This window comes from Cynocephalus volans, chromosome 8 (assembly GCF_027409185.1).
Source record: "Cynocephalus volans isolate mCynVol1 chromosome 8, mCynVol1.pri, whole genome shotgun sequence".
Lineage (NCBI taxonomy): Eukaryota > Metazoa > Chordata > Mammalia > Dermoptera > Cynocephalidae > Cynocephalus > Cynocephalus volans.
Genome location: NC_084467.1, coordinates 114,802,732 through 114,826,738, shown reverse-complemented (window position 1 = coordinate 114,826,738; position 24,007 = coordinate 114,802,732). Strand labels below are relative to the sequence as shown.

Here is a 24,007-nt window from a genome sequence, read left to right as displayed (position 1 = left end):
TCGAATCTTGATTCTACCCCTGCGAGATATATCAGTGTACATGCCTACATCTGTATCTGAATCTATATCTTAATTTACATACGTCTATGTAGAAATTTCTCCCCTTATCTCCATTTATATAGGGAACGTGTATTGCCAAATATGTTATAAGCCACTATTCACAACTTACTGATATTTTCAAGTGACAAAGGCGTGAGGAAAGTGGAGTCAGTATAGTCAGGCCCCCTCACCTGATATCTGGCTGGGTATGATGCAGCACGTCCTTTGTAAACAAGTTGCGTGGGCGTAGAGTTGGTGAGCGTGTGTGCCCGTGTACCCCTTGGCCTGTTGCCATTTTTATATACTTCAATATGGAAGGCAACAGCTCTGAACTGCTGGTCAGCAGAGCTCGAGTCTAAAAATAAAGCATGTCCACTTTGCCAGCGGCTGCTTGGTTTTTCTTTCACTTTCTTGGTTCAGGACCTGGACAGGACTGGGTAGAGGGATCTGTGATCCATCCCGACAGTGGCGTAGTTGTCATCGGGATTCCAAGCAGGTAAAGGAGTCACTAGCCCCTCGGGAGGGGGAGGAAATGTGGCTGCCCTCGAGTGTGTGGTATCTGGTAGCCACTTTCCTATTGACCGAGGTCTGGCTGTTGCTCCCTGTACCACAACATGGACCAGGCTCTCCATGAAGCAGCGCGGCTTTCAGATTTGCAGCAGAAAGCAGACATGTTGGAAGCACGGGTACTTGTTCCAGAGGCTGAAGTACAGTAACCCTTTACAGGCAGCACTGGGATGATGACGAACCCAATGGTGAGTTGGGGGAAACTGTGCACCCCCTGGCACAACCTGTTATGCATCAGAAACTGAAGCATGAGCAGCCCATAGGAAAAGGTGGACAACCAGTAGGCAATCTGCAAGTGACCCAATTTACTGCTTATGTCCCCTACACTCAAGCTGAGTTGGTGGACATGGGGAAACAGTTTCTCCAGAAACAGAGCAAAACCCTAGCTGTTTGGCTTTTGTGGCTGTGGGACCTAGGGGTGGATGGCATGATGTGCTCTGGTGAGAAGATGTAAAAGTTGGGTTCCATCACCATGCATCTGTCCCTGTGGCAGCAGTTACAGAACAGCCACAGATATGCACTGGGACAGGATAACCACTTCTTGATGGAATGGGTGAATGCAGCCATTGTGAGAACAAACACCAGAGAATTGCCCAAAACTGTGAGTAGGTGGCAAATGTACGCCAAGCTGGTTCAAATGATTCAGGAGCTGGGGATGCAACAGTCCATGTTTAATGTTGTAGAGCTAGTGCTAGGGCTCACAGACCTCGAGCCCATTGTCCAGATTGAGTCACAAACCCTTCACATGCAGGTCTACAACCTAGGTAATACGAAAAGGTCCTTGGATTGTGGGTGAAGAAATAATAGGCTTTATTCAGAGCTAGGAGCAGTTGACCTAATATGGCTTCCCAGAGCGTCCTCTAGAAGCTTTGTGCATCTGCGCTGTTAGTCCTTTTTACTCAAGTCCATAAAAAAAAAAATAGATGCACATGTGCAATCACATTAGACAATAACAAGGAATGCCCGTGTGCACACGCATACCCACCTCAGATGCTTGACAAGACTCCAAACATCCAAGGGGCCCTGACCATTTTCCTTATATTTTCCTAACAAATGTGAACACCCATGGCCCAGATGAGGAACACTTTACAGGCAGCATGAGGGGAGTATGCTTCAAAATGTTCCATCGATGTCCTTTGGGTCACTGGTGGCTATATTGGCCCCATACATTGCTCATGCCATACATGAAGTGACAACCATGATGGCCAGTCCGGGTAAAGCAGAGGGAAGGAGACAGACAAAAGGGATCCAAAAGATGGCTAAGACTAAATCCCCAAGAAATGCTCAGGATTTTACCCTGAAGGGTCCTGGCAAAACCAGCAATATGCAGATGTGGTGTGACTATCTTATGGCAGGAGTTGATAGGGAAAAAACTGACTGGCGACCTTGTGGCAACAATTGCACCCCAAACAGCATTTCACTAAACGTCCAGAAACAGGTGACAAGGTATGCCCAGAGTATTTGAAGGATTTTATGGCTACTGCTGCAGAGGCAGATGGACTTTTTTTCTTTTGGCTAGGGACCAGGCCAATGTGCTCATATTTTGGAAGCAGATGAGGACCAGAGGCCCCATGTTGAACTGGCCATACATTGGTCAGGGATAAATTTACAGCATGTATTACCATTGGTGGACACCTGCACAGAATGTAGCCTGACACATGGCAACCCAGATAAGTTTCCAGGGGCCACAGTGAGTGTTGACAGCTATGGACCACATTCCATTGCAGTCAAAGCCGTGTCTTTGCTGCTAAGCATTTGGCGATTGCCCCCTCATGTATATACTGTGTATGTATCCCCAGTAGCAGAATACATCTTGGATATAGAGGTACTTTATGGGCTGCACCTGCATACAACAGTTGGAGAATGCCAGCTGCATATACGGACAGTAAAACCTGTACTGCAGGGACATGTCAAGCATGATCCACAAGTGTTACCCAAGCCAAGGCATGAGGTCAATGTGAAACAGCGTTGCCTGCCGGGAGGACATGCAGAGATAGGTGCCACTATCTTGGAGTTGGAGAAGGTTGGCATCATTCATCCTGCACCTAGTCCTTTTAACACTCTGGTATGGCCAGTGAAAAGAAAACCTGATGGGACCTAGAGAATGACTGTGGATTATCGAGAACCAAACAAAGTAGTGCCTCCTTTGCATGCAGCTGTGACTTCAGTTCACAATTTGATAGACCAGGTGATGACTCAGCTAAGAACTTATCATTATGTACTGGACCTTGCTAGTGCTTTTTTTCCTATCCCAATCTCGGCTGATAGCCAAGATCAATTTGCCTTCACCTGGGAGGGAAGACAATGGACTTTTCAGGTGTTACCCCAAGGCTACCTGCATAGCCCAACCATCTGTCATGATTTAGTGGCTGGGGACCTAGTCAGGTGGACTGGGTTCTGCATGGTTACAATGTTTTATTACGTAGATGATGTCTTACAAACCTTTGATTCTCTTACAGATTTAACCAAGGTGGTTCCAATGCTGCTAGGTCATTTGGAACAATATGATTGGGTCATATATAAGGGTCTTCCCCTTTGGATCTCTACTTGGAAGTATCAGCAGTGGCTGGTAAGTCACTGATCCCTGTGGGGACAAGAGTTATGGGAATTAGGACATGGAAAGGAAGTAAGTCTTTTCTGTGTCACAGAACATTCCCCCTTAGCCAGTCCAGGCAATGATGAGGCTGATGCACTGGCTAGGGTAGGATGGCTGGGGAGAGTTCCAGCAGCTGATGTAGCTGGGTGGCTACATTGGGGAATGCAGCATGCTGGCTGCAAGACCATGTGGCCGATGGCTCACTGGGTGGCTCATAAACCTGAGAAAGAATGCCCCTGATGGGCAGATGTACCCTTGATGGCTCGCTGGGTGCCACACACAGACAGGCAAAAAACTCGAGAGGAGGATGCTCCTAACTGGTGGCAGGTGGATCTTGTGGGATCACCGCCAAAGTCAGAGAACTACAGGTATATCTTTACAGTCATTGATATGGCTACTGCTCTTCTGCTTGTGCAGTCTAGTAAGGACCCAGACCAAGTAAACATTATTAAGGTGTTGAATAACCTTATGGCCATGTACAGTTGGCCCCTCGTCATACAGAGTGATAATGGAAACCATTTTACTGGATATGAAGTACAGAAGTGGGCTTCTCAGTTGTCCATTCAGTGGAAGTTACATGTGCCATATCATCCCCAGGCAGTGGGAATGATTGAATGGTACAATGGTCTCCTGAAAAAGGGACCAAGGCTATCTGCCCAAACCTCATCCCTGAAGGGGTGGACATGGTGTTTACAGTCGACAATCAGGATCTTAAATGAGAGAGGCCACAAGGGTGGTCTCTCTCCAGTGGAGGCCCTGTTGCATAGAGCCATAGTACTTGTTCTGGCAACCATTCTTTCTTTCCAGGATGGTAAGCTGGCATGTGTTCTGCCAGAGGGATGAAACTCCCTCTCCTGGTGCCAATAATTTTTTGGGTTTTTGCCCATAGTATTGTGGCTGCAGGCCCAAAGTTGACTGGACACATATGTACATTTGTGTGGCCAGTGTGTCTGTGAACAGAATATTTCCTACCAGTGTGGCTGCAGGATTCCTGTAGAAAATCACCGCAATGATGACTATTAACTAGACATGTGTATAGGTGGTGTTTTTGTGGCTAATATTCAAAAGAATAGAGCTATTGGGATAAGCTTCAAGGAGTATTGAATGTACAAGAGGTACAGAGTTTATGTGAATGCAAGGGTCATTTATCCTCGCTAAGGAAACATTGCAGAAGATCTAAGATGTGTAGATTGTATGGTGAGAGACCCTGAAGGGATGGAGTGTGAGGAAAGTTAGTTTGGTTAGGCCCCCTTGCTTCATATCCTGCTGGGTATGATTCAGCACATCCTTTGCAAACAAGTTGCCTGAGGGTAGAGTTACTGCGCATGCACGCCCATGTACTTTTTGGGTTGTTGCCATTTTTGTGTTCTCTTTCGGTATGGAAGGCAGCAGCTCTGAACCACTGGTCGGCAGAGCTCACATCTAAAAACAAAGCATGCCCACTTTGCTGGTGTCTGCTCAGTTTTTCTTTTGACTACCTGGCTCGGGACCTGCACAGGATGGGGTAGAAGGGTCTGTGATCCAGCCCAACAAAAGATTAATATTAAAAACTATCAATTATAGTTATATTATTTATAATGGTTAATTACTAATATAATTAATTATTAATTAAATATTAACTGACTGAAATATTAATGTTAACCAAATATTAGGGATGGATACCGTATTAATAGTTACAAGAATGCAATAGGAACTATGAATAAAAAATTACTCCCAAATTTTTACATTTAGACTGCAGCATTCAAAATATACTGCTTTTTAATATAGTACCGGTGTCTTGAAAGAAAAGACTGTCTTCAAACCATCTCTAATGCTTGTCTTCCTCCTTCTCTGAGCCTAGGACAGAGCTTGGTACACAAGATATAATCAGTAAATATTTGTGGTTAAATTAATAACACCTGATAAAAATTTTATTACCAGCACTGAGAGCGCTTTGACTGAGGGGTGGAGAGAGCAACTCCCCTCTGGTCTTCCTTTTCCTTCTCCTCCTATGTGCTTTTTGCCATCGCCTCAGATCACGAGCATTGCTTTATTTCATTTCCAACCACTCTTCAAGAACAGATGACGTTAATAAAAGGGTGAGGAGCTGACAGAAAGATCCTGCCTAGACCACAGGTAACAGGAATGGCGCTGACGCACAGAAGGGGATCAACAGACCCTGAAGAAGAGAAGTCAGGCTGAATGGAACACAGATGGTTCTCCTAGTCATATGGATTAAGGAAAATCATCACCTCCTTGGTGAGAAAGGACTGGAATTTCACAGTACAGTATGCCCAAGGCTAAGAAGGAAGCACTCATGGGTAACTGTGCACGTGACTCCCTATGGAGCTCATTTTGCCATTAGTACAACATCCTCCACACAGGGGCAGATTAGTGCACTGATGTCCAGTAACCCGTGGGACACTTCACAATTAGGGACCAGCTCCTCGGACTGCTCATTTTTGCTCTCTCCTAGTGAGCTCTGTACCGAACCACTTATTCTGACATTACCAGAGAAAGGACTTTGAACGTGGGAATTTCTGTCTTTCTCTGGGCCTAAGTTTAGAAACAGGGATGTCCAGGGAATTAGCTTTGGGGCACAAAAAAGCCAACGAAGGCTAATTAACAGTAGGCAGCTTGCTGGCCGCCCCTGCATGGTGCTTCTCTAAGGTGTCAGCCTCTAAACTACTTGCTTTGCTGTCACTTTTGATTTCCCATTTAAAAAAGGAACATGAATGTGGATTAAGCAAGATTTGTTAAATAGCGAAAGGCAGAAATGAAAACTAATCATCCTAGCAAAAAAATAAAGAGTGTAAATCCTAGTTAACAAAATACCAAGAAAGGGCCAAAATGTCTTGCTCAAGGTCACATAACTAGTAAGCGACTGAGTTGGAACTGGAATCAGGTCAGCCTGCCTACAAAGAGCATGCTCTTAGCCTCTATGCTGTCATGCCTCTTTTTAGAATGTTCCAGGAAAGTCCAGAAAAGCACAGGTCAAAGTTCCAGGGCGGAGCCCACCAGGGACACAGGACAGATTGGCCAGTGTTCCTACCAGCAGGACGTGGACAGCCTGTCAGGGTGCAGACAGGGAAGCCAGGCTTACTGGGTTTCCTCCCTGTGACTCCACTCTCAGCTGCTGTCACCTGTCCTGCTTCCTCTTGAATCCCTCATTTCAGGTACCTGAAGAATAGGAGACTATTACGGCTTCACTGTGTACCTGAGGGAGACCATAGCCCAGATGTTCTGTCCCTCGTCTTCTACAAGGGCCCCCAGATTACATGGTCACTGCTGGAGCTTAAGAAGTTCTTAGGACCTTTTTCCTGTGAGTGATTAGATTTTTTTGCAATAAACAGCTGTGAGATTTGGTCATTAAAAAAAAATATTAGTAATAATCAACCAACCATAAATGATAGAATATCTGTTAACAGTCCATGTGACTAAAACCTACAGTTATAGATAGCTCATGGTCTCTGGGACAACCTGTTTCATCCTCAGTTTTTTCTCATGGTGAGTTGACCAAAAAATGTTTTCCTGTAGTTTCCATACATAGGTAGTGTATTCTCTTCAGGAACCCCACAGAACAAACTTATTCTAAATGCCTGAAGACTGTGTTCATGCTCCCTCAACCCTGAATCCTGAATCCATTCTTCGTGTGCTCATTCTCTGTCCTTCTGTATCCTGGTCACCATGGGGAAGGGAGGCAGGTAAACCCTGAGAGCAACAGAAAAGAATCAATGCTATTATTCACAGATGGTTGCAGATGTTCACAGGTAATAGCAAACAAATCCACCAGAATCCTGTGCTCCAGATCAATTGCTTATATAAACCAGCCCAGGAGAGACCAGGTCATTCTGGCAACCATCTCAGCACGTCAGTCCCAGCCCACCATAGAGGAGAACATGGACAAGGAGTAGAACTGATAGATGGTGTTTCTGGTGTGTCTGCAGCTCGGTGATGTTCTTTGTCTTACAATACAATCATTCATGCATTCATTTATTGAGTCAATGATTCATTGCATACCAAAAACTGGGAATACGAGGGAGAACAATTTGGATAGTTTCCTACTCAACATGGAGTACACTAATAATTGGCACGCTCAATTATTTGCCAGAGGGGTTTCACCTTGCTGCCAAACCAGCAGGACCTGGAGCTTTCCCTTCATGAGAGCACCCCACAGAGTGTCTTCTAGAATCTGATGCATGTCATACATTGATGTCCTCCAGACAATTATCTACTTCCATACAGTTAGAGCTGTTCTGCTATGGGTCACTTGTATCCCCCAAAGGTTCATGTATTGGAAATTTATTCTCCATTGTAACTGTGTTAAGAGGGTGGGAGATTCATTTACGGTATTCAAAAGATGGTGTCTTTAAGGTGATTAGATTGTGAGGATTGTGCTCCAGTGAATGCATTGATCCATTTATGAAGTAATGGGTTGATGGTTTAATGGGTGGTCACGGGCGTGGTTCTGATGGCTTTATACGGAGAGCAAGTGATAAGGTTAGCTCTCTTGCTCAGCCCATTCTGGCCATGTTACCTTCTGCATCACTGGAGAAGCAGACCCTCACCAGATGTGTTGCCTGGACTTTGGACTTCCCAGCCTCAAAAAGTGTAAGAAATCAATTTTATTTCTTTATAAACTACCCAGTTTTCAGGTATTCTGTTATAAGCAACTGAAATGGACTAATACGTACCTGAGCCTGTGCCTCCTATCCCATCTCCCTCTTCTTGGTAAACCTCTTACGATAACTTCTTTTCAATTCCATCAACTCCTTGGCTTCTGAAATTTCCACCTTCACTCTCCGCTAGTCTCCTGGCTTGGGCCTTGCCATTGCCCAGCACTGCTTGTCCTCTAAAACTTTGAGCAGTCTACTCTCATCTCTGACCAACTTCCCATACCTTGAACTTTCTAACACTTTCCTTTCCCCCAGTTCTTCCTCACTGAGGTTCCCTTTCCCAGGACTTATTTCTATTTTCTCTTTCTATCAGTTCGTCTCCTGATCTTCTTTTGGCCTTCTACACCACTTGAGCTGGTTCATCAACTTGAATCCCTGGCTTTATGAGCCTCTCACATTTACCCTCTGACCTCAGACTGAAAGTATCTCACAGCTGGGAGCAATAATGGTACCAACAAATGGGGTTTTTCAACCCAATGCAGAAAAAGAGATATTTTACTTGTTTTTATCCAGGGTCATTTTCTCTCACTGATTATTTCAGACCTTTACCACTTTTGAGAAGCTCCCGGCCCAATAGAGCCTCCCTGACCCATGTTAAGCAACTTATCTCCCATTTCACCCCCCAGACACTGGGGCTCCCAGGCACAGTCTTCTAGCTTCTGCTCAAGTCCTATTCTGCTCACTCTGAACTGGTGCAGTGGCCTTTAAATAGATCTCCTTGACAGATTTTTTTTTTTCCCGGTCATCTTTTATTTATTTATTTCCAAATTTTATTTTATTTTGTCAATATACAATGTGGTTGATTATTGTGGCCCATTACCAAAATCTCCCTTCCTCCTCCCTCTCCCCCGTCCCTTCCAACAATGTCCTTTCTGTATGCTTCTCGTCATATCAACTTCAAGGAATTGTAATTGTTATGTCTTCTTCCCTCCCCCTCCCAGCTGGTTTTTTAGTGTATTTATTTATTTATTTTTAGCTCCCACAAATAAGTGAGAACATGTGATATTTCTCTTTCTGTGCCTGACTCGTTTCACTTAAATAATTCTCTCTAGGTCCATCCATGTTGTTGCAAATGGCAGTATTTCATTCTTTTTTATAGCAGAGTAGTATTCCATTGTGTAGATATACCACATTTTCTGTATCCACTCATCTGATGATGGAATCTGGGCTGGTTCCAACTCTTAGCTATTGTAAAGAGTGCTGCAATGAACATTGGGGAACAGGTATACCTTCGACTTGATGATTTCCATTCCTCTGGGTATATTCCCAGCAGTGGGATAGCTGGGTCATATGGTAGATCTATCTGCAATTGTTTGAGGAACCTCCATACCATTTTCATAGAGGCTGCACCATTTTGCAGTCCCACCAACAATATATGAGAGTTCCTTTTTCTCCACAACCTCGCCAGCATTTATCATTCACAGTCTTTTGGATATTAGCCATCCTAACTGGGATGAGATGGTATCTCAGTGTGGTTTTGATTTGCATTTCCTGAATGTTGAGTGATGTTGTGCATTTTTTCGTATGTCTGTTGGTCATTCGTATATCTCCCTTTGAGAAATGCCTATTTAGCACTTTTGCCCATTTTTTTAATTGGGTTGCTTGTTTTTTTCTTGTAAAGTTGTTTCAGTTCCTTATATGTTCTGGATATTAATCCTTTGTCAGATGTATATTTTGCAAATATTTTCTCCCACTCTGTTGGTTGTCTTTTAACTCTGTTAATTGTTTCTTTTGCTGTGCAGAAGCTATTTAGTTTGATATAATCCCATTTGTTTATTTTTCCTTTGGTTGCCTGTGCTTTTGGGGTCATATTCATGAGGTCTGTGTCCAGTCCTACTTCCTGAAGTGTTTCTAGTATGTTTTCTTTAAGAAGTTTTATTGTTTCAGGGTGTATATTTAATTCTTTAATAGATTTTGAGTCGATTTTAGTATACGGTGAGAGGTATGGGTCTAGTTTCATTCTCCTGCATATTGATATCCAGTTATCACAGAACCATTTGCTGAAGAGGCAGTCTCTTCCCCAGTGAATAGGCTTGGTGCCTTTGTCAAAGATCAGATGGCTGTAGGTGTGTGGGTTGATTTCTGGATTCTCTATTCTATTCCATTGATCAGTGTGTCTGTTTTTATGCCAGTACCATGCTGTTTTGGTTATTACAGCTTTGTAGTATAGTTTAAAGTCAGGTAGTGTTATGCCTCCAGCTTTATTTTTTTTGCTCGGCATTGCTTTGGCTATGCATGGTCTTTTTTATTCCATATAAATGTCTGGATAGTTCTTTCCATTTCTGAGAAAAATGTCATTGGAATTTTGATGGGGATTGCACTGAATTTGTATATCACTTTGGGTAGTATGGACATTTTCACTATGTTAATTCTTCCAATCCAAGAGCATGGGATATCTTTCCATCTTCTTGTATCCTCTCTAAGTTCTCTCAGCAGTGGTTTGTAGTTCTCATTATAGAGATTGTTCACCTCCTTGGTTAATTCAATTCCTAAGTATTTTATTTTTTTGGTAGCTATTGTAAATGGGCAAGCTTTCTTGATTTCTCTTTCTGCATGTTCACTTTTGGAGATTAGAAATGCTGCTGAATTGTGTGTGTTGATTTTGTATCCTGCTACTGTGCTGAAATCATTTATCAACTTCAAGAGTTTTTTTGTAGAGGCTTTAGGCTGTTCGATATATAGGATCATGTCATCTGCAAACAGGGACAGTTTGACTTCATCTTTTCCAATCTGGATGCCCTTTATTTCCTTCTCTTCTCTGATTGCTCTGGCTAGTACTTCCAAAACTATGTTGAATAGGAGTGGTGAAAGTGGGCATCCTTGTCTAGTTCCTGTTCTTAAAGGAAAAGCTTTCAGCTTTTCCCCATTCAGGATGATATTGGCAATGAGTTTATCATATATGGCTTTAATTATGTTGAGATATTTTCCATCTATACCTAACTTATAGAGGGTCTTTGTCATGAATGAATGTTAAATTTTATCAAATGCTTTTTCAGCATCTATAGAGATGATCATATGGTCCTTGTGTTTGATTTTATTAATATGGTGTATCACATTTATTGATTTGCATATGTTGAACCAACCTTGCATCCCTGGTGATGAACTTGATCGTGCTGTATAATTTTCCATATGTGTTGCTGTATTCTGTTAGCTAGTATTTTATTGAGGATTTTGGCATCTATATTCATCAAGGATATTGGCCTGTAGTTCTCTTTTTTAGTTGTATCTTTAACTGGTTTTGGTATCAGGGTGATGTTTGCTTCATAGAATGAGTTTGGGAGAATTGCGTCTGTTTCAATCTTTTGGAATCATTTGTAAAGAATTGGTGTCAATTCCTCTTTGAATGTTTGTGTGAATCTTTGAAAATTCTGCTGTGAATCCATCTGGTCCTGGGCTTTTCTTTGTTGGGAGCCTTCTGATAACAGCTTCAATATCTTTTATTGTTATTGGTCTCTTCAGATTGTCTACATCTTCTTGGCTCAGTTTTGGTAGCTTGTGTGTGTGCAGAAATTTATCCATTTCCTCCAGATTTTCAAATTTGTTGGCATATAGTTGTTTATAGTAGTCTCGAATGATTCCTTGTATTTCAGATGTATCAGTTGTAATATCACCTTTTTCATTTCTAATTTTTGTTATTTGGATCTTCTTTCTTCTTTTTTTAGTTAGCGCTGCTAATGGTTTGTCAGTCCTATTTATCGTTTCAAGAAACCAACTTTTTTATTCGTTGATCTTTTGTATTGTTTCTTGGGTTTCAATTTTATTAAATTCTGCTCTGATTTTAATGATTTCTTTCTGTCTGCTAACTTTGGGTTTGAATTGTTCTTGTTTTTCTAGTTTTTTAAGGTGAAGTGTTAGGTTTTTCACTTGCCATCTTTCCATTCTTCTGAGGTAAGCATTTAATGCGATAAATTTCCCCCTTAGTAATGCTTTTGCAGTATCCCACAGGTTTTGGTATAATGTATCATTATTTTCATTAGTTTCAATAAATTTTTTGATTTCCTGTTTGATTTCTTCTTGGACCCATATGTCATTAAGTAGAATGCTGTTTAATTTCCATGTGTTTGTATAGTTTCCAGAATTTTGTTTGTTATTGATTTCTAATTTTAATCCATTGTGGTCTGAAAAAATACATGGGATAATTCCAATTTTTTTGAATTTGTTAAGACTTGATTTGTGACCTAACATGTGATCTATCCTGGAGAATGATCCATGTGCTGATGAGAAGAATGAATATTCTGAGGTTGTTGGATAGAATGATCTGTAGATATCTGCCAAGTCCAATTGGTCTAGAGTGTTGTTTAGATCTTGTGTTTCTCTGCTAATTCTTTGCCTAGATGATCTGTCCAATATTGATAGTGGGGTGTTCAGGTCCCCTGCTATTATGGTATTAGTGTCTATTTCCTTCTTTAGGTCTAATAGAGTTTGCTTTATAAATCAGGCTGCTCCAACATTGGGTGCATCTACATTTACGATTGTTATGTCTTCTTGATGGATGAATCCTTTTATCATTATGTAGTGGCCCTCATTATCTCTTTTTATGGTTTTTAGTTTAAAGTCTATTTTATGAGATATAAGAACAGCTACTCCAGCTCGTTTTTCATTTCTGTTTGCATGATAAATCTTTTTCCATCCTTTCACTCTTAGTCTATGTGAGTCTTTATGGGTGAGGTGTGTCTCTTGAAGGCAGCATATAGTTGGGTCCTCCTTTTTAATCCAGTCAGCCAGTTTGTGTCTTTTGATTGGGGGATTTAAGCCTTTTACATTAAGAGTTGTTATTGAAAAGTGTTGATTTAATCCTAGTATTTTATTGATTTTTGTTTGGATGTCTTAGGTGTCTTTTGCTCCTTTCTTTCTGATTTACTGTTTGTTTTTTGTATTTGTTGGTTCCTTGGGTTGTAGATAGCCTTTTTGTTTGTTCGTTTTCTCTTCATGAATGCCATTTTTATTATACTAGTGGGTTTTGATTTTTCTTCTGTTTTTATGGCATTGGTAGTTGTTTTTCAGGTACCAAACCCAGTACTCCCTTGAGAATTTCTTGTAAGGCTGGTCGTGTGGCAGTGAACTCCCGCAATTTTTGTTTGTCTGAGAAATATACTATTTGCCCTTCATTTTGGAAGGATAGCCTTGAGGGGTAGAGTATTCTTGGCTGGCAATCTCTGTCTTTTAGTATTTTGAATATATCATCCCATTCCTTTCTGGCTTTTAGGGTTTGTGATGAGAAGTCGGATGTTAGTCTGATTGGGACTCCCTTATAGGTGATTTGATGCTTCTCTCTTGCAGCTTTTTAGATTCTCTCTTTATCTTTGAGTTTTGCCAATTTGACTATATTATGTCTTGCAGAAGACCTTTTTGGGTTGAATACGTTTGGGGATCTTTGAGCTTCCTAAATCTGAAGATCTGTGTCTTTTCCAATAACTTGGACGTTTTCTGCCACTATTTTGTTGAATATGTTTTCAATGCAATCTCCTTTTTCCTCCCCTTCTGGAATACCCATGACTCGGATATTTGAGTGCTTAAGGTTGTCTGATATCTCTCTTAGATTTTCTTCAATGCTTTTAATTCTTTTTTCTTTCTTTCCTTTTTTTTGTCTGCCTGCCTGTGTTATTTCAAACCACCCATCTTCAAGGTCAGAAGTTCTCTCTTCTACTTCTGCAAGCCTGCTTGTTAAACTCTTGGTTGTGTTTTTTATTTCATCGAATGAATTCTTCAGTTCGGCAAGCTCTTCTACGTTCTTTTTCAGGGCATTGATTTCCTTGTACATTTCTTCTTTCAGGTCCTGTATACTTTTCCTCATTTCATCATGATGTCTAGCTGAGTTTTCTTGTATCTCATTCAGTTTCCTTAGAATTATCACTTGAAATTCCTTGTCAGACATTTCAAGGGCTTCTTGTTCTATAGGATCTAGAGCTTGAGAGTTAATACCCTTTAGTGGTGTACTTTCTTGATTTTTCATATTTCTGGTATCTTTCCTTTGATGTTTAGTCATTGTGTCAGGGGGTTTCACAATCCACTGGTTTGATACTATTGTCTGGCTAGGATGTTGCTGTGGTTGCCAATTTGGTATGGCTACCTCAGTGTCTGCTCAGTTGGCCACTAGTGCCTTTTGTGTGCAGTTGCCTCAGGTCTTGGGCCTCTCCAGGGAGCCACCTCTCTAGTCAACATGCACTCAGCCAGGCTGGAGATGGAGTCAGGCGGCAGTGGTGAGGCCTACCTTCCGGGTCATGCCCCGGCACTGCAGGGTGTGTGGTCTCTGTGGAGCTTCCACCTCCCTGCTGAACGTCTCCCTGTTCCATGCACACTGGGCCAGGCCGGGGATGGAGTCAGGTGGCAGCAGTTAGACCTACCTGCTGGGTCACGAGCCGGCACCACAGGGTGTGTAGTCTCTGTGGAGCTTCCGCCTCCCCTGCTGGACATCTCCCTGCTCCGTGCACACTCGGTGAGGCTGGGGATGGAGTCAGGTGACAGTGGTGAGGCCTCCTTGACTAATTAATGTCTTCTTCCTTTCAATTCCTCCTCCATGCTGTAGCCAGAACACACTCTCTAAAATGCACCACATCCTTCAGTGGTTCTAATATCTTATGAGATAATGTTCTTTCTGACTGAGAAAGTTTTCTTTTCCTCTTTTCATGTTCTTAACTCTGTTAATAAAATACTATATTAGGGGTAAAGCTTTTCTCTTTTATCCCCCACTTCTCTTCTCTCAATTTTCCACATAAAACAGGAAAAAATATACTTCTGAATCATGAGTCCTATGGTCTCTAGTGGGTTTGTCTGCCCTCAGGCCACAGGAAGGCTTTTCTCCACCAAGTGTAAACTCAGTCATGCACGTCTGGCTCCTCAAGGATGGGGGTAGATGCATATGATCTTAGATCCCAGTTGAAATCTAATCTAGCTTTATCCACAGTAAAGCTGATATTTTGAGCCTTTTTTGAATTCTTTGTCTGTTACTGCATCACTTCAGAATCTAGAGAGTGAAGGATGTAATTAGCATTTACGAACCCATTCATAACCAACCTCCATTATACAGATCATTTCGCTTTCTGCATATCATCTATTGTCTTTACCTTTCAACACCAATAATTCCCTGGCCACCAAGCTGGCTGTCAACCAATCATTCAAACTACCTGTAGTTCCTTAGATGGGTTATGCTGTTTCATTTGTCTGCACATGCATAGCAAAGCCTTTTCCCATTCTGATCCACCGCTTTCTATTTATCCTTTAACCCTGCTCAAGAGGTGACCATTTCCTACATTGTGACCCCAGTTTCTTAAACTTTCCTTTCTCACATGCTTTTGCAATTACTAGGTCATATCCTTTTGGAGTGCCAAACTGTCCCTTATTCATCTGTGTACTCCCTCTATCCATCACACTTCCTGGCACTTGCGGCTACAAAAATTTTTTATTGAATACAGTAATAAGAAAATGATGAAATACAGGATTAAAAATGAATGCACAGAATTAACTGAGCTTTGTGCAAACTGAGTATTATAAAGAAGATATGATGTCTCACTGTAGAGGAAAAGTTACCTTCCTTGAAACAGCAGAGGTTATGGTAGCATATGAAGTTGAATATTTGGTTAACCTAGAGTTGAATAGCTCTTGAAGTGTAGTTATACTTAATAATACAGCAAGGCAGAGCGGCCTGGGAATACTGAGGGTCTTGCTGTACATTATACCTTAGACATCAGAACCACCTCGGTTCAGTGATTTTGATGCCTATTACCACAGAGACCTGTTTCCACTTGGCTTCCAAAGATGAGAATACACCAGCACAAGTATAGAAGAGGAGAGCATCTATGTATTGGACCCTCTGCTGAACACCGGGAAGGCTCATTAGAGGGTAACAAAGTCAGCTTCCTATGCAGAGATTGACACCTTGACCCTAGATTATGGCCTATGGATGAGCCTCTAAGGGGAATTCTGTACTTATTCCATGACCTTTGCCTTCCATATTCTCTAGGCACTTCATTCTGGAGTAAGGAACCAAAATTGACCTACCTCTCCTACAAACCATACTTGGAGGCAAAGCTTTGCCTGATGTTCTAATGAGAGGTCACATTTTTGGCACCTGCCTTTCCTTGTGGGGGCTGTTTTCCTCATTTGCATAGTGAAGAGGCTGAAGTAAAGATGGACGGAGGTGGGCTTACAGAAGAACCAAACCATGACCTCCTGTTTTTGTATGTGTCTTTTGTTTTCAGCATCTTTCTGCCAGTTCCGGTCACCTCCCTTTCTCTGAAAATGCTGAATTCAGCAAGTCCAGCTCTATTAGTTCAGTCCACTGGTTTTGGGTCATCTCATAATGCTTCAGCTGCACACAGGACCTGCCTCTCTTCCTCCTCTTGGCACATTTGCAACCAAAACTTAATAGTGCGCTGAGGGGCCTCCTTCCATCCTTAAATTTCAGCTTGTCATCTTCAGCTGCCTGAGTCATGGCTCTGCTGTTCTTGATCCTTGGTAAGTATCTCTGCTTCTGCTGGTTTAGGCTCCAGAGTTTTCTGGAACTTTGATGAGGAGAATCCTCTCCCTGCATAGATTCAGGTATCTTTCAAAGATGGGTTTCTCCCTCCTTTCTACATCTGGCAACTGTTCTAAACCCTAAAGAGCCACGTAATCTATACCCAATATATAATCCAATTTGGTTACCATATTTTTTCTATTTTCCTATATTTTCACTGACAAATGATAGTTTATCCCATTAGTTATGATATTTATGACAGTTTATTTCATTTTCCTCTTTACATTAATTTCCTTAAATGCACTATTTATAAGACAAATGAATGGACCCTGGGAGTCATCAAGTAGAGCCAAGAAAGGAAGTAGAACTTTTATTGATCATATTGTCTAGTTTTCTCTGAAGAGTATTTCATATAATGTTTCCCTAATTTTCCCCAGTTTTTTATTGCCTACATTAATCTAGAGATTAGCTTAGTTAATCTCGAGTTTCTGGAGCCAAAGAGAACTGGGTCTCAATCCTGGTTCCTGTCTGAATTTGTAGATAACCACAATTCTTTGAAATCTTGCTCTTTCACCTGTGAAGTAAACATAATGCTGCGTTCCTCAGAGATTTTTTAAGATAATATCTAATATGGGGCATCAACAATGCCTGTTAAATCTCTACTCTAATCAATCACATCCATTTTTATTGTCTTGATGATCTAATGCATAACTGAAGCCCACGCTGGTCTCTCAGTTGGGCACTTACGTGTTCTATATAGGGTGCTGGTCATATTTTAAACATCTATACAGCCCCCACAGCACCCAACAGCTAGTGCTGCCCCTTATGGCTTACTGTTGAGTCTCTCAGGCTCACCTGCAGTTCCACCTCCTTCATGGAGCCTTTTCTGGTCTACATCACCCGTAGTTATCCACCTTATAGCAGAGCTTCCAAGTCACTTACTGGCTATGTCACTTTTGCACCTGCATATCAGGCTTGGCATGTTCACTTTTCTTTGCATGTACACATTTTATGACTTAACTGGACACATGGAGGACTATGTAATGAAATATATGTATAGCATAATCTTGAGTTGTAGACAGTTAAGGCAACAAATGAGGCCTCACTGAATCTGGGAGTGGCTGCGTTCTGAAGATTAAGGACATGAGGCATTGAGAAGTTATTTGGAAACCAAGAGAGAAAAATATTCCAGGATAAACTATCAAAATACTTGGATCTGCCTGAAAAGCTCTAGGCTGGAGGTCCAAAGGTATTTGCTCCATCAGAAAAATACTGTAAGGTAGGGACATGGGGTGAGTTCTGCAATTGAAAACACCTAGGCCTCAGGACTATTGAGGGACACAGGAATCAGCACTCTCTTCAGCATTAAGGGGGAGCTTAATGGACAGAGGAGTCCAACCATACAGAGATCCTGTAGAAAGAAACTCCAATTTTTTGAACATATGCTGGTGCTTAAATCTGGAGGTTTAGAACTAAATGTAGAGTTGCTCTCTGAGCTGTGATCTAAATCAGGGGTTGGAAAACTATAGTCTGCAAGCTGAGAATGATTTTTAAATTTTTAAATGGTGAGAAAAAAGCAAAAGAAAAATAATATTTCATGATGCATGAAAATGACATGAAATTTAAATTGAAATGTCTATAAATAAAGGTTTATTGGAACTGAGCCATGCTCATTTATACATTTATATATGGCTGCTCTCATGCTACAATGGCAGACTTGAGTAGTTGCAACAGAGACGATATGGCCCACAAAGCCTAACATATTTGCTATCTGGCCCTTTATAGAACGAGTTTGCTGACCCTGCTAAATGCAGGGTCAATGAGCACAGGCAGACCCTGCCACTTTCCACTGCCCTGTGGCATTTCTACCTCCCCCGACCAATGCATATTCCTGGTGGCTTCCAGTACTCCTTTCTGTTGAGCCATCAAGCTGCATCACCACTGTTTTACTTCAGGCAGTAACAGCCAATCAATCTAACTGACCAAACTACAAAAACAAATCTATCCCTGCCTGAAGCTACCATCACATGTGAAGGAAACAGACTGGGTCAGTCAGCTGTGGTAGAATTGGCCTCTGTGATTCATAGCCAGTGTCTCTGTGTCTTTTGAAGCTGGTCAGTTCAGTGGAAGAAGGTCCCAATAAGATTGACCTTGGAGGTTCTGTATCCAAGTTTGGCAAGGGACTTATGGAGAGTTGTGTGCTTTGAAGAAAGCCTTGAAAATTGGCTCTATGACCTCACTAACTTCCTTCTTCCTTCCCCAGCTATTTGCACTGGACCTAGCCTCTCAGGTAAGATTTTTTGGGGTTTCTGAAAGGGATGCTTCTGAACTCAGGAGATGGGAGATTTTGATGTTTCCTGGGCCATGGAGAAAGACTCTGGTTCAAAACAGGCCCAGTAAACTTTGTGGTTTCTAACCCCACGCACTCAGTCTTGGGTGGGCGTATTTCCACCTCCAGAATCTAGAAAGGTTTAGGGTAGTCTATCCTGCCAAGGGACCTCTCCCCTCTTGGCCTCTGTGGTCCAAGAAACTAGGCCAGCATTCAAGTAGGAGATAGCTTTGTTTCAGGCCCAGAATGTACATTGCCCCCTTGTGGGCATATCTGGGAAATGAACTTCCTTTTGCCCTGGTGGCTTCCAGCACGTTTAGGTCCCCCTGCCAGGCTTAATGGCACCTTTGTTTGAATTAGAAATGCATCTGCTTCTATGCAGCACATGGCTCAACCAGCAGAGTACAGGCTGAATTTACTCTGCTATTGGTGTGAATTCTACCCTGATGGATGCAATTTGATTTTTTAAGGACTGCTGCTTCTGGGTTCTCATCCTAAGCCTCAGATTACTTGGTATTTTCTCTTGGCCTCTAGGGCTGTCCCTCACTGCTGGTACAGACAGACAATTGCTGTCCTTACAGCCTGCCTACACACCAGGGTATTGTTCCTTCACCCCTAGGTCCTTCTATCAAGGCCACTGCTGATAAAGTAGGCTAAAGGCACTGCTCAGGACACAGCTACCCTGGTGAGCCCCTCTATTCTTCTCTCTGCCTTTCAAATCTTTTCTCAGTCCATATTGTCAGGTTTTTGTTATAGCAACAGCCCTACTTTTCAGTACCTATTTTTGTCTCAGTCCATTTTGTGCTGTTATAACAGAATATCTGGGACTGGATCACTTATAAACAAGAGAAATTCATTTCTCATGGTTCTGGAGGCTGGGAAGTCCAGGATCAAGGGGCTGGCATCTTTCAGGGGTCTTCCTGCTGCATCATCCCATGGCAGAAGGTGGAAGAGCAAGAGAGGACAAGAGAGGACAAGAGAGGACAAGAGAGGACAAGAGAGGACAAGAGAGGGAGCAAGAGGGGACTGAACTTGTCCTTTTATTGAAAATTCACTGCTGTAATAATGAACACACTCCCACAATATCAGCATTGATCCATTCATGAGGATGGAGCCCCCGTGCATAATCATCTCATTAAGCTCCACCTCACAACACTGTTGCATCAGGAATTAAGTTTCCAGCACATGCTTTTTGCAGGGACACATCTAAACCATAGCACCAGCTAATATTCCATCTCTTTTCAGAGTCTTCATCCAGAGTGCAACTGGTGGGAGGCCCGCACCGCTGTGAAGGGCGAGTGGAGATAGACTGGAATGGCCAGTGGGGTACCGTGTGTGATGACGGCTGGGACATAAATGATGTTGCTGTGCTGTGCAGGGAGCTGGGCTGTGGAGCAGCCAAAGGAACACCCAGTGGTATTTTGTACAAGCCATCAAAAGAAAAAGAGCAGAAAGTCCTCATCCAACAGGTTAATTGTAATGGGATGGAAGATACACTAGATGAGTGTGAGCCAAGTGATGTTTTTGATTGCCAGTATGACGAGTCTGCAGGGGCATCGTGTGAGAGTGAGTACAGCAAGGCTCACCTTCCAGCTGCCCACACCCCACAAGACCGTTCTTGTTGGTCTTTATTCCCTACCATGAGCCTTCACACACTGGCTAATTGGCCCCTCATCCCTCACATCTCACACTTTCTCAGTTGTGAGGTCTGGAGACAAACACTATTCTCACATAGAATTGTTACTGTTACTTGATTGAGCTAATGCTTGTCTCATAGTTTCAATCCAAATAAGAACTGGTTTCTCTTCTTCACACACACATAAATAAAAATGCACAGACTTCCAGCAACCACTAAACATTTGTTGGATAGTGTATCCTGTATCTGGCACTGGGGTAAAGTTATGAGGGAAGAAATGAGCACACAAGTATAATGTGTGTTTTTTAGTAGTTTCAGTTCTCAAGCAAAGCTCCATATAATCAAGTAGATGGGAGATGCTCATAGGAAACCAACACAATCCCATGATAGATAGATAGATAGATAGATAGATAGATAGATAGATAGATAGATAGATAGATAGATAGATAGATAGATAGATAGATAGATAAATGATAGATGATAGATCGATTGATTGATCTATATTTTTTAACTCCCCTACATATATCTGCTTTCTATGTATTAATTTTTCTCTCTCTGTATATACTTTCTCCCCCATTAGACTGTGATTTGACTGAGTGGCTTCTTTTTTTAAAGAATATTTTAGTTCATGTCTTCTTTTTTTATGAATTTTTTATCTGAAAAAAATATCACTTTTTGCCCTGATTCAAGCCTTATTACTATTTTTTAGAACAATTGAAGTTGGGAGCACTAATCTGGGACACTTGATTGATAATGCCAGCACTGAACCAAAAAGTTTCTGGCTTGAGGCATATTTTGTATGTTACTATTGTATTTTACTTTTAAAAACATCTATACAGTGCCTTTACCTGCCTTTTGTGAGGAACAAATTAAAATTTAAATGTGAAAATAATTTGAAAAATTAAGTTTTATGCAGAAATGATTTTTGTTTCAACTTGCAACTGAGAACCTACATTCATTTCATTTATTCACTTATCTATTCCTTCAACAAGCACCTATTAGGCAGTATTAAGCACTCTCGTATACGTTGCGCTAAACACCAAGAACTGAGAGATGTGTACATTGGGCCCCCTTTTCTGAGAAGACCATGTTCTTGCAGGGAACAGACACTTCCTCTTTCTTTCTCCACAGACCCAGAGAGTGTGCGGCTGGCTGATGGTCCTGGGCGCTGCCAGGGCCGAGTGGAGCTAAAGCACGAAGGCCAGTGGAGCACAGTGTGCAAAACAGGCTGGAACCTCCAAGCCACAAAGGTGTTGTGCCGGCAGCTGGGATGTGGGAAGGCTGTACAAACCCACAAACGTTGCAACAAGGATACCCGGGGCCATGGACCCATCTGGCTGAGCCAGATGTCATGCTCAGGAAAAGAAGCAACTCTTCAGGATTGCCCTTCTGGGCCTTGGGAGAAGAACAACTGCACCCACGATGAGGACACGTGGGTTGAATGTGAAGGTAATGGCTATGTGTCCAGGCAGTAGTCCATTCATGGATTTGATTAAATAGAATTCCATTCAAACAATATTTACAGATAACTACTCATGCATCAAATGACCATTGCAAACTTAATTGATTATCCTGATCCTCAATTCTTTTGTGTTTAAAATGGAGATAAAAATATATGCCTTTGTATATAAAAATGCATTGAATAATATGTTAATATGATCTGTTATTATATTGAATCCTGTATAATAGAGACAAGGCATACCATTCCATGTATCTATTGAGTTCTTCAATTTTTAAAAACTACTAGAAAGTCATTTATAAATATTAGATTTATAAAGTAGATGGGGAAGTGAAAAGATCCTGGTTAAGGAAATGGACATGGGCCATGGGGTTTGAAACCTGATGGAGACCTAGAGAAGGAGCTGTAATCACAGAAATACATGTAGAGGGTTTCAAATGTGCTGATGGGGTTTGGGTGAGGATGTAGATGATCTAATTTTTTCTCCTTAATGTTCCTCTCTCCAACCCCCAATTTCCTCCACTATCCTGCAGATGCCTTTGCCTTGAAGCTGGTAGGAGGAGACAACTTGTGCTCTGGGCGCCTGGAGGTGCTGCACAAGGGTGTGTGGGGCTCTGTCTGTGATGATGGCTGGGGAAAAAAGGAGGACCAGGTGGTATGCAAGCAGCTGGGCTGTGGGAAGTCCCTCTCTGCATCCCCCAAAGTCCGGAAAAGCTACGGCCCTGGGGTTGGCCGCATCTGGCTGGATGATGTTCGTTGCTCAGGGGAGGAGCAGTCCCTGGAACAGTGCCAGCACAGGTTTTGGGGGTATCACGACTGCACCCACAAGGAAGATGTGGCTGTGATCTGCACAGGTAAGTCCTATAGCTGGAGTTCATCAAGGCTGACATGGAGGGCGATGGAGGAAGAAGGGAGGTGAACATGGGTAGCTTTGCCGGGGCTGTAGAGCTGCCCACAGCATCACCTGCTCCACACACACTTCCAGAGATATGACTGAGGCATTCTAGTAGGGTATTTTAGGGGGGGGGGTGGAGGGGGGTAGGGCTAACACCAGAAATACAATTTTTAAAAAATTATTGAATGTGAGAACAAGAGGGGTTTTGAAAATTATCAGATCAATACTCTTATATTAAATATGAAGAAAGGGTGATTCAGAGAAAATAAGCAACTTTCCAAAATCATAAAAATAGTGTTCAAATCATACAGCAGAACTATAATGACCAGTCTTTACTCTCAACCTAGGGTTAGTTCTCTTAGGTAAACAAACTCTTCAAACCCTCAGCTTAAACTATAGAAGGTGGTCTCACCTCATTCTATTTGTTGTCACTGCCCAGATTTTAAGTTAATCTGTGGGAGTGGGGCTACGGTAGGGGCTCTTTGAGAATGTCCATGAGAGAGTCTTATCAGAGAGGCCGGCATACCAGCCTTGAACTGTAGGCATCTTCAGGAGAGTGAAAGAAGAAGCCCTGTCCCAACTTGGGCCAGGAAATGCAAGAGCTTCCCCTGGGTAGATGACTCAAGACAGACACAGGTCTGGAGCTGGGAAGCCAGGGTGGGGAGCTAGCTATGCAGGGCTACTTGGCTAAACAACTAACACTGGAGCTAGCTAAGAGCTGATAGTTGACCAAGGAATGTGGGGAGCATTAGTGCCCAGAAAAGGATGGATTTAGTGACAGAAGGCTAGGGTTTGAGCCCTTCTTCTGCTACTTTGAAGCAGAATAATTTGTCACTTAACTGCTCTGAACGTAAGTATTTTCATTTGTAATATATGAACACACTTGTCTCCTTTACCTCAAAGATTTTTTTGATTGCGGTTAAGACATGTTAATATAGGTGAATACAGTTTGTGACACACAGGGGAGCTGGTTGAATAAGTGCCTGAGATACTGCACTGACTCTGATCTGGTTCTCATCAGTGTTGGGATATGTGCATAGCCTGGCTCTCTCTCTTGCTCTGAGACCCAATCTTCTTCCTAGGCCGATTTGAGCTTTAATGGAATAATCCCTTCCTGGTCCATCCCAATCCTTACTGCCTTTTCCTCTTCTCTTTGCAGAATAGATCCTGGCCTTCTTGGTGCCTGACCTGGCCCCCACTGGCTTCTGCATGTCTATTTGTTCTCCTGGACCCTGATTATCTCATTGCTCACGCTGGGCCTCATACTTTAGCTGCTACTCCCGCTTCCTCTCAGGAGTCTGAACACTGTGCCTACACCTTGCTCTCAGGGCCAAGCACCCTCATTGTTGCCTCAATATATGAGTTGTTGAGTTCCC

General features: G+C 42.3%; 1 protein-coding gene across 1 annotated transcript; it reads left to right on the top strand.

Moving 5' to 3' along the window:
• Nucleotides 1-779: 779 nt before the first annotated feature.
• Nucleotides 780-23,795, top strand: CD5L (CD5 molecule like). The gene is made up of 6 exons (XM_063105856.1): nt 780-794; nt 18,576-18,602; nt 19,859-20,207; nt 21,409-21,726; nt 22,270-22,590; nt 23,791-23,795. Exons 1-6 carry the CDS (start codon nt 780-782, stop codon nt 23,793-23,795), a joined length of 1,035 nt encoding a protein of 344 aa, XP_062961926.1.
• The last annotated feature ends 212 nt before the right edge of the window (nt 23,796-24,007 follow it).